Source organism: Rhinoraja longicauda, chromosome 40, assembly GCF_053455715.1.
Source record: "Rhinoraja longicauda isolate Sanriku21f chromosome 40, sRhiLon1.1, whole genome shotgun sequence".
In the NCBI taxonomy this organism is placed as follows: domain Eukaryota; kingdom Metazoa; phylum Chordata; class Chondrichthyes; order Rajiformes; family Arhynchobatidae; genus Rhinoraja; species Rhinoraja longicauda.
The window spans coordinates 6,861,842-6,872,506 of NC_135992.1; the positions used below are offsets into that span (position 1 = coordinate 6,861,842).

General features: G+C 49.1%; 1 protein-coding gene across 1 annotated transcript; it reads left to right on the plus strand.

The window, feature by feature from the left end:
- Positions 1–1,269: 1,269 nt before the first annotated feature.
- Positions 1,270–9,840, plus strand: polr2f (RNA polymerase II, I and III subunit F). The gene is made up of 5 exons (XM_078430517.1): positions 1,270–1,366; positions 5,241–5,310; positions 6,628–6,758; positions 7,967–8,038; positions 9,645–9,840. The coding sequence occupies exons 1-5, from the start codon at positions 1,347–1,349 to the stop codon at positions 9,733–9,735; spliced, it is 384 nt and encodes a 127-aa protein (XP_078286643.1). The 5' UTR covers positions 1,270–1,346; the 3' UTR covers positions 9,736–9,840.
- The last annotated feature ends 825 nt before the right edge of the window (positions 9,841–10,665 follow it).

A 10,665-nucleotide genomic window follows, 5' to 3' on the forward strand; every position in this document is an offset into this window, starting at 1 on the left:
GAATGGTTGTGGTGCTGGGTTTGAGGATGGTAACGACTCATTCATCGCAACTAAGAGGAGAAAGGGAAATTGTGCAATATTAAGCACAGGTTCAGCCTGTGTGGAGTTTGAACTGTTTCTGTGTTGTATATCGGTGACTTTAATGTCCACCAATTTTGAACACCAAATGCAGTACACTTAATTGGAAAAGTGCTGGAGAAATATTGTGGTCGCACGTAAGTGGGAAGAAGAGGGCAGAGGCATATGCTGCCATTGCATGGAAAGCTGCAGTGAGTTGGGGAGTAGGCGTTTGTTGCAGATGGAAAGGTGAACCAGGAGAAAAGAGGAGGATATGACATCGCAATGAAAGTGCAGAAATTAGAGGTTGATCTGGTGAATGTGGAGGATGGTGGGGTGAAAGATGAAGGCAAGGGAACCCTATCCCTCGGGGAGTAACAGCTGGCCAGGCAGCATCTCTGGAGAAAAAGGATGGGTAACGTTTTGGGTCAAGACCTTACGGAGGACATGGTTAACAGAACTGTGGACAATGGTGGGATGGGAGCCCTATTCACGGAAGTGTTGTCAGGCACCCCGAGTGTAGAATGGGGATGTAGATGATTTGGACACCAGTTTGAACCGAGAACTGTAAGTGTTGGAGGACATCACAAATGCAGCAGCTGAAGATGGAAAGAAAATTGCATTAGGGCAAATTCAGTTTCTTTATTATCACATGTACCAAGGTGCATTAAAATTCTTCTCATCGAACAAGACCGGGCTAAAAGATGCGGTTAGTGAGGAGCAAAATGTCGTCGAGGGCCAGGTGGTCTCTGTGCTGAGAGAGGATGAATCTTTCACGTTGATGGTGCGTTAGCAGAATGAGGGTAAGTTTGTCGACAGGACGGAGGGTGTTGGGGAGGAATCCCGCCAGCGGCGGGGACCCAGGGGAAGGGTCGGGTCGGGCAGGGCAGCGGCTGTGGAGGGTCGAGACCATGAAAGGTAGTACCTGGCTGGGGAAGCGACCCATCCTCTCCCCACAGCCCGACCCTCCACCCCCACAGCCCAACGGCCGAGCTGCTGCAGTCGGTTGTGGGTTTTGCCGCCTCCGGGCCGGATGAGAGCGGCCAGGCAGAGGTCTGCGGGGGAGTGGGAATAACAGACGCGGAGTGCCGTTGACCAAGTGCATGCGTGGGCGGCCCTCCCTAGTTACCTGCTCCGCTGGGCCCGGCGCAAGATGGCGGACAGCCCCTAGCAACGCGCCGACGGCGGTGACGTCAGCAGCGGAGCCGGCAACCTCTGACCCGGAAGGTGTGGCTCAGACCCTCGGCGCCCGTTGCTGAGGAAGTAGCAGGTGTGCGGACGCTGCCACCATGTCGGACAATGAGGACAAGTGAGTCTCCGCAGCCCTTGCGCCCGTCCTCAGCAACTCGCCGCCAACCTGCTTGCTTGCTCCATCTTTCGCGCTGCGGCGTGGAGCGGAGTTCAGGGGTTTGGACTCGCTGCGCCCGGCCCGCAGCAGCCCCACATAGGCCGGGATGGGTCGTTATACCCCACTCCCACCCCATTGGCCGGGATGGGTCATTACCCCCCCCCCTACTGGCCGGGATGGGTCATTATACCGCCCCCACTGGCCGGGATGGGTCATTATACCACCCCCACTGGCCGGGATGGGTCATTATACCGCCCCCACTGGCCGGGATGGGTCATTATCCCCCCCCCCCACTGGCCGGGATGGGTCATTATACCACCCCCACTGGCCGGGATGGGTCATTATACCGCCACCACTGGCTGGGATGGGTCATTATACACCCTCTCCCCCCCCCCCCCCCCACTGGCCGGGATGGGTCATTATCTCCCCCCCCACTGGCCGGGGTGGGTCATTATACCGCCCCCACTGGCCGGGGTGGGTAACTGCATTGTCACCTACAGCGCCTCCTTCCCACTGGGTCCAGAGCAGTAGGCCGGGCTGTCCAGAAGGCTGCACACAGGTGCAGTATCCAGCTGGTGTAATGGTTCTGCCACTCTGGGGGTCATGGACATGGAAACAGGCCCTTTGGCACACCTTAGCCACACCGATCAACGTGTCCCATTTACATTAGTCCCACATGCCTGTGTTTATAGACAATAGGTGCAGGAATAGGCCATTCGAGCCAGCACCGCCATTCAATGTGATCATGGCTGATCATTCTCAATCAGTACCCCGTTCCTGCCCATACCCCTTGACTCCGCTATCCTTAAGAATGCATTCAGAGACTTGGCCTCCACTGCCTTCTGAGGCAGTGAATTCCACAGATTTACAACTCTGACTGAAAAGGTTTTTCCTCATCTCCGTTCTAAATGGCCTACTCCTTATTCTTAAACTGTGGCCCCTGGTTCTGGACTCCCCCAACATTGGGAACATGTTTCCTGCCTCTTAACGTGTCCAACCCCTTAATAATCTTATATGTTTCGATAAGATCCCCTCTCATCCTTCTAAATTCCATTCTATACAAGCCTAAATTCTATACAAGCCTAGCCGCTCCAGTCTTTCAACATATGACAGTCCCACCATTCCGGGAATTAACCTAGTAAGCCTACGCTGCACGCCCTCAATAGCAAGAATATCCTTCCTCAAATTTGGAGACCAAAACTGCACACAGTACTCCAGGTGCGGTCTCACTGGGGGCCTGTACAACTGCAGAAGGACCTCTTTGCTCCTATACTGAACTCCTCTTGTTATGAAGGCCAACATTCCATTGGCTTACTTCACTGCCTGCTGTACCTGCACGCTTCCTTTCAGTGATTGATGCACTAGGACACCAAGATCTCGTTGTACGTCCCCTTTTCCTAACTTGACACCATTCAGATAATAATCTGCCTTCTTATTCTTACCACCAAAGTGGATAACCTCACACTTATCCACATTAAACTGCATCTGCCATGCATTCGCCCACTTACACGACCTGTCCAAGTCACCCTGCAACCTCATAGCATCTTCCTCACAGCTCACACTACCACCCAGCTTTGTATCATCTGCAAATTTGCTAATGTTACTTTTAATCCCTTCATTCAAGTCATTAATGTATATTGTAAATAGCTGCGGTCCCAGCACCGAGCCTTGCGGTACCCCACTAGTCGCTGCCTGCCATTCTGAAAGGGACCTCTTTGCTTTCTGTCTGTCAACCAATTTTCTATCCATGTCAGTACCCTACCCCCAATACCATGAAACCATGATGTTTGGCCCATATCCCTTCAAACCTGCCCTATCCATGTACCTGACTAAATGTCTCTTAAATGTTATGATATAACCTGCCTTAACTATACATTAATGACTTAGATGAAGGGATTAAAAGTGCCATTAGCAAATTTGCAGATGATACTAAGCTGGGGGGTAGTTGAATTGTAAGGAAGATGCAATAAGGCTGCAGGGTGACTTGGACAGGTTGTGTGAGTGGGCGGATACATGGCAGATGCAGTTTAATGTAGATAAGTGTGAGGTTATTCACTTTGGAAGTAAGAATAGAAAGGCAGATTATTATCTGAATGGTGTCAAGTTAGGAAGAGGGGATGTTCAACGAGATCTGGGTGTCCTAGTGCATCAGTCACTGAAAGGAAGCATGCAGGTACAGCAGGCAGTGAAGAAAGCCAATGGAATGTTGGCCTTCGTAACAAGAGGAGTTGAGTATAGGAGCAGAGAGGTCCTTCTACAGTTGTACCGGGCCCTGGTGAGACCGCACCTGGAGTACTGTGTGCAGTTTTGGTCTCCAAATTTGAGGAAGGATATTCTTGCTATTGAGGGCGTGCAGCGTAGGTTCACTAGGTTGATTCCCGGAATGGCGGGACTGTCGTATGTTGAAAGGCTGGAGCAATTAGGCTTGTATACACTGGAATTTAGAAGGATGAAGGGGGATCTTATTGAAACATATAAGATAATTAGGGGATTGGACACATTAGAGGCAGGAAACATGTTCCCAATGTTGGGGGAGTCCAGAACAAGGGGCCACAGTTTAAGAATAAGGGGTAGGCCATTTAGAACGGAGATGAGGAAGAACTTTTTCAGTCAGAGAGTGGTGAAGGTGTGGAATTCTCTGCCTCAGAAGGCAGTGGAGGCCAGTTCGTTGGATGCTTTCAAGAGAGAGCTGGATAGAGCTCTTAAGGATAGCGGAGTGAGGGGGTATGGAGAGAAGGCAGGAACGGGGTACTGATTGAGAGTGATCATCTGGCTCGAAGGGCTGAATGGCCTACTCCTGCACCTATTGTCTATTGTCTAACTACCTCTTCCATCAGTGCGTTCTATATCTACTACCCTTGGTGTAATAAAGTTACCCCTTAGGTTGCTATTGAATCTTTCCCCCTTCACTTTAAACCTATGTCCTCTAGTTCTCAATTCCCCTAAACTGGGTAAGAGACTGCAATTACCCGATCAATTCCTCTCGTGATCTTGTATACCTCTATAGGATCATTCCTCATCCTCCTGCGCTCCAAGGAATATAGTCTTAGCCTGCTCAACCTCCCCTCTCGAGCTCAGGCCCTCGAGATTGGCAACATCCTTGTAAATCTTCTCTGGTGTGGGATGTAGAATTGGAGGAGGTTCCCTGGTACATGGTGCAGGAGTTGTCGAGGTTCAGTGATCACTGCTACTGGGTCCAGATGCAGCTGCCAGTGTGAACTACATCAGGTGGCTTCGGACACATGCCAAGCTGCTGTTCACCCGGCGTCATCGAGTCCCCGCTCCCGCCTGGGCCCAGCGCCCCGCACCATCACCGCAATACAACCCCCAGCGAGCAACTTCTTCTCCTCCTCCTCCCGCGTCTCCTCCAGCTGCCGTTTCTACCAACGGCGTCGTCGACGACTCCACAAAAATGGCGGCCACTCTCCTCCTCCTCCGCCATCTTGTGCGCGCCTCCCACCGTCGCGCTGCCCGCCGGCAATCAGCGCTGCACGCACGGGGCACTGGAGTGGGGGAGAGGAGGGGGGGATAAGGGGAATTGAGTGCGGGGGGTGAGGGAGACCAATACAGGAGAGGTTTTCAGTCCACAGCTCGCTCTGGCTGTAGCGCTGACGCCACGGGGCCGAGGTCAGTGACACCCTCTCCCCTTCACTGTCCCCCCTCTACGAGGAGCCCCAACGGGTCCACTTGGTCTATTAAAACTAAAAATACTGGAAAAGCTCAGCGAATAATGCTGCGTCTGTGGAAAGAGAGTAATGTTTCAGATCAGTGACCTTTCAACAGAATTGATCTTGATCTGGGTTTATTCAGCTGACTCCCCTTTCTCCAATTCCAGCTTCGATGGGGATGATTTTGACGATGCAGATGAAGATGAAGCGATGGATGACTTGGATAATGTGGAGGAGGTGAGTGGCGATACTGATGTCCTGCTGAGTGCAGCAACCTGGTCTCAGTGCCTAGCTCTCTTCGCCTTCAATCTGGGCTCAGAGCCACTTCCGAGTCTGGAGTGGAATTCAGAGGCATGTGAGAAAGAATAGCATACAGGAAAGAACCATAGAAAATAGGTGCAGGAAGAATTCCACAAATTCACAACTCTCTGGGTGAAAAAGTTTTTTCTCATCTCAGTTCTAAATGGCCTCCCCTTTATTCTTAGACTGTGGCCCCTGGTTCTGGATTCCCCCAACATTGGGAACATTTTTCCTGCATCTAGCTTGTCCAGTCATTTAATAATTTTATTTGTTTCTATATGATCCCCTCTCATCGTTCTAAATTCCAGCGAATACAAGTCCAGTCTTTCCAATCTTTCCTCATATGGCAGTTCCGCCATCCCGGGGATTAACCTCGTGGACCTGCGCTACACTGCCTGAATAGTAAGGATGTCCTTCCTCAAATTAGGAAGAGGGTTGGTGAGGTTGCTCTGAGAGTAGCATGGACCTGATGGGCTGATGGCCTACTGTCATGATATGGAACTGTATTTGTTGGATGTCAGCGATCATCTCTTTACACAGAGGGTGATGGGGGCCTAGAACGTACTGCCAGGATGAATGTAGAAACGATAGTGGCGTTTAAGAGGCTTTTAGATAGGCACATGGATATATGCATGTTAATGTCTCAGTTTGATCACCTTTTGTCAGGATTTAGAAAGCAAGTGTGCAACAAAGAAGAAGGATGAGGAGAAAAAATGGAATATTTGTGTGGGGGAGAGCCCAAAGCAAACTGAATGACATCTATTTTGGGGTTTGTTGATGACTGCTACTGCCTGGAGGAGGAATAAATAGAGGGATTGGGGAGGGAAGAGAAACGTGGGGCTGTCTGATACAAAGCAAAATATTGTGTAGGAAGAAACTGCAGATACTGGTTTGTACCGAAGATAGACACAAAGCGCTGGAGCAACTTCAGACTGAAGAAGGGTTCTGACCCGAAACATCACCTATTGCTTTTTCCTGAGATGCTGCCTGACCCATTGAGTTGCTCCAGCATTTTGTGTATCTTCAGAGCAGAATATTGGTGGCTCTCTGAAATGGTTCTGGGAACACCTAGCCCAATTTTTGACCGTAACGAGTAAATTAATTATTTTTCCTGAAAATTGCTCCTTTGGGCCCATTTTACTGCTTCAGCTTTTAAAAATCAAATCCATGTCTTCCAGAGAAACTGCCTGACCCGCTGAGTTACTCCAGCACTTTGTGCCTGATTTTTCTTCCATGTCCTGACCTGTTTTTCAGGAAGACCGCGAGAACGTGGAGATTCTCCCCGCGGCAGACGGGCATCAGGCCAATCTGAAAAGGATCACCACGTCCTACATGACAAAGTACGAGAGGGCTCGAGTACTGGGAACACGGGCGCTGCAGATAGCGTGAGTATCGCCGCTGCCTCACTGTGCACTGAACGATTGGCCATACTTTCTTGCTAGGACACTGTCGATTCACAGAGGCAGGTAGCATGGCAACAGGCCCTGGGGGGGAGGGATTGAATGCATCCTCAATAAGGATTGCAATATAGTTGTATAGTAGTTTATTTAGTATATTTGTTTGTCTTGTATTGTGGTGGTGGGTTTTATTTTGATTTATTTCGTACTGTAAATATTATTGTAAATAATTGATTCAATAATTTTTAGTTAAAAAAACAACAGGACTTCAGGACAAACCAAGCATCAAACACCCACTTACACTGAAGCTAAGGTACGCTCGGTCCACTTGGGCCTACGGGATCTCCCACTTGCGATCCATTTCCACTCCCCGTCCTATTTCCATACTGACCTTTCCATCCTAGGCCAACTCCATTGCTAGAGTGTAGCCACATAAATTGGAGTACCAGCACCTCATATTTCACCTGGGTGTATGAATGTTGAATTCTCTAATTTTTTACTAACACTTCCCTCCGCAACCTCCTTGCTCCCATCCTCCACACATTTAACTAGTTCCACAGTTCAGCACCTTGTTTCCCTCCCTGGCCAACAATGGGCCTAACAGGGCACCACCCTGCCTGAGGTCATTTGTTGCCCGTCCTGATTGGTCGTGGTCTTTTCTAGCCTCCACTTCCATCTGGAATTTATCCAAAAACTAGAAGTATTTACTCCCCCGATGTGACTCCAATGACTTTAGACATCAGAGATTCAGCGTGGAAACAGACTCTTTTGTCGATTTTCAGCCACAGGTGACAAAGGTTGGGAGCCACTTCTATGGCAGGACTGGAGCTAAGGTTAGAGAAACAGTGCAGAATCAGGCCCTTCGGCCCACCAAATCCGCACCAGCAATCCCCGCGCACTAACACTATCCTACACACTAGGGACAATTTATAATTTTACCAAGCCAATTAACCTACAAACCTACAAACCTGTACTTCTTTGGAGTGTGGGAGGAAACCAGAGATCCAGAGAAAAGTCACGGGGAGAACGTACAAACTCCGTACAGTCAGCACCCGTGGTCAGGATCGAACCCGTGTCTCTGGCGCAGTAAAACAGCAACTCTACCACTGACTCAGCGATGTGTGGCTGTACTGCAGGTGCTCGGCTGCAAGAGTAACCAGCGCACAGTGCAACTCATCAGCTCCTCTCTCTTACAGAATGTGCGCCCCAGTCATGGTTGAGCTGGAAGGAGAGACGGACCCACTGCAGATCGCAATGAAAGAGCTGAAGTAAGTCCCAGCATCAGTGCCTGGCCGCCCTTCCTTTTCCTCCCTGCTTTGGCCTGCTTTGCAATTAATGACTCGTAAGATTATTTAGCTCTTTAACCAGAGGGTGGTGAATCTGTGGAATTCATTGCCACAGATGGCTGTGGAGGCCGTCATTGGGTATTTCTAAGAGGAGATTGATAGGTTCTTGATTAGTACATTTGTCAAAGGTTACTGGGAAAAGACAGGAGAATGGGGATGAGGCAGAAAAATAAATCAGCCATGATCGAATGGCGGACTAGACTCGATGAGACGAATGGCCTACTTCTGCTCCTATGACATGAATATATTGCAGAATTTCACCACGATCACCTGTACACCAGTTCTATCCTACAACTGGGAACAATTTACAGAAGCCAATTAACCTACAAACCTGCATGTCTTTGGAATGTGGGAGGAAACTAGAGCACCTGGAGAAAACCCACGTGGTCATAGGAAGAAGGTTCAAACTCCGTACGGACAGCACCCGTAATCAGGATCGAACCTGGGTCTCTGGCGCTGTGAGGCAACAGCTTTCGCTGCGCCACCGTGCCACCCACTATCAGTGTCCTACACCAACGCAGTGCAGTATCAACCAGCTGTGGTTCGAGAAGGTCCATCACATTTTCCTGGGCTGTGGGCATGTCCCAGAAATGAATTGTGCAAGGATGCAGCAGTGAACTGATTGCCTTGACTTTGCCCTTTGCATTGTGCTCTATGTCGGAATACCATGTTTTTTGGATAGTGGGACACCTCGTTTCACTGGAGCGATGGGACTGGAACCTCCTGTGCATGAAGCAGTGATTGTTAGCTCCACTTCTCCTGATTTTCCCCAGAGCTGCTCAATGGCTGCTCAGTTAGAGCAGCTGCAGGCCTGACAGTCGGCGTTTACACCCAGCCAGCAGGAGGCATTGGTGTGGAAGGTTGTCACTGAAATACCCACCGGGCACAGGGCAAAGTAAAAGATGGAGACACAAGAGACTGCAGATGCCGGAATCTTGAGCAAAAAAAACAAAGTGCTGGAGGAACTCGGCAATCTGTCTGCATCTGTGGAGGGAAATGGACAAGACGGCGTTTTGGGTTGGGACCCCACCTCAGACTGTCTGAGGGTGTCCATACCAGAAATGGCCTCTGTCCATTTCCCTCCATTGATGCTGCTTGACCTGCTGAGTCCCTCACTGAATTCCTGCAGCTCTTTGTTTTTGCAAAGTAAAAGATGTCTTGTTCACGAAATAAGATGTTGCGTGAAAACTGGAGGATCACTTTAATCTAAAGCTATTGTAAATATCACGTTAGAGACGAGTTGAAAGCAGGCAGGGGATCCAGATTGCAACAACCTGTTGTGTAAAAGTAATTTCCTGTCGGCTCGCCTATGAGCGTTTCGACAATTATCTTAAACCTCAAAGCTGACCTTTCAACAAAAGCAGTTTCCCCATATCCTCTTGATTTTCTTACACCACTGCCAAACTTGACCTTCTCTGCTCCATGAATGAGAATTTATTTGTTACATGTTTCCTTACTTAACTGCACTCACTGCTCCCTGATTTTGTTCAACTGTTTCCTAAAGACAGCAATTACTCTTGCCTTCCAGAGCACGAAAAATTCCAATCATTATCCGACGATATCTGCCGGATGGGAGCTACGAAGACTGGGGAGTGGACGAGCTGATAATCGCAGACTGACCATTGCCTTCCCATCAATTACTTTGCACACGTTTTCACTATTTAAATGTAGTTATATTTTAAATTCTACACATTTTATAAAATAAACTGATTTCCGTTGAACAATTGACTCTTCTGCAAAGTAAATAAATCTGCAGATGCTGGAATCTGTTACAAAAACAGAAATGTTGGAAGAACTCAGCTGGGACAGTGAAATGGAGGCTCCATGATCTCTAGCTGAATGAATAATCTGGGCTAACAGTCTTGGACTTTATCAACAGAAGTATAGAGTAAAAGGGAAGTGAAATCATACTGAACTTTTTTAAAGCATTGGTCCAGTCTCAGTTATGCTGGGAGTTTGATGGGACAGCTTTATCAGAGAGACCTTTAGGGTGTCTCCAATCTGACTTAGCCATAGTCGTACAGTATGGAAATAGGCCCTTCAGACCAACTTGCCTATGCCGACCAAGGTGCCCCATCTACACTAGTCCAACCTGCCTGCTTTTGGCCCATATGCCTCTAAGCCTTTCCTATCGAGGTACCTGTCTAATGTCTTTTGATGTATTGAGACGATGGGTGCTTGTGGCACGTGTCTTCTGCCTGGGTGCCTATATTGCAGCAGTCTATTCACAGGGTGCAATGGAGCTCAAAACAAGCCTTATCCTCTGTTCAACAGCTCGCACAATCTGTGCCGATGGAACTTTCTGTACACTTTAAGGCAGCCCCCAGCAAAATTTGTAGGAGCCATGATCAACTGTTTTTCACAGCCGATGGTGTTGGTATAAGTGCCGGCGAGACACGTTTTGTCATTGGCTCTGGTTTGGATCAAGCTGTCAAATTCCAAATTGCTGTTCTTGGCGCCCTCCAGTGGCCACAGGGTGGAACTGTCCTGACCGGCTCTGGCCAGCCACATAGACAATAGGACTTGGGAGCAAAATTAGGCTATTTGGC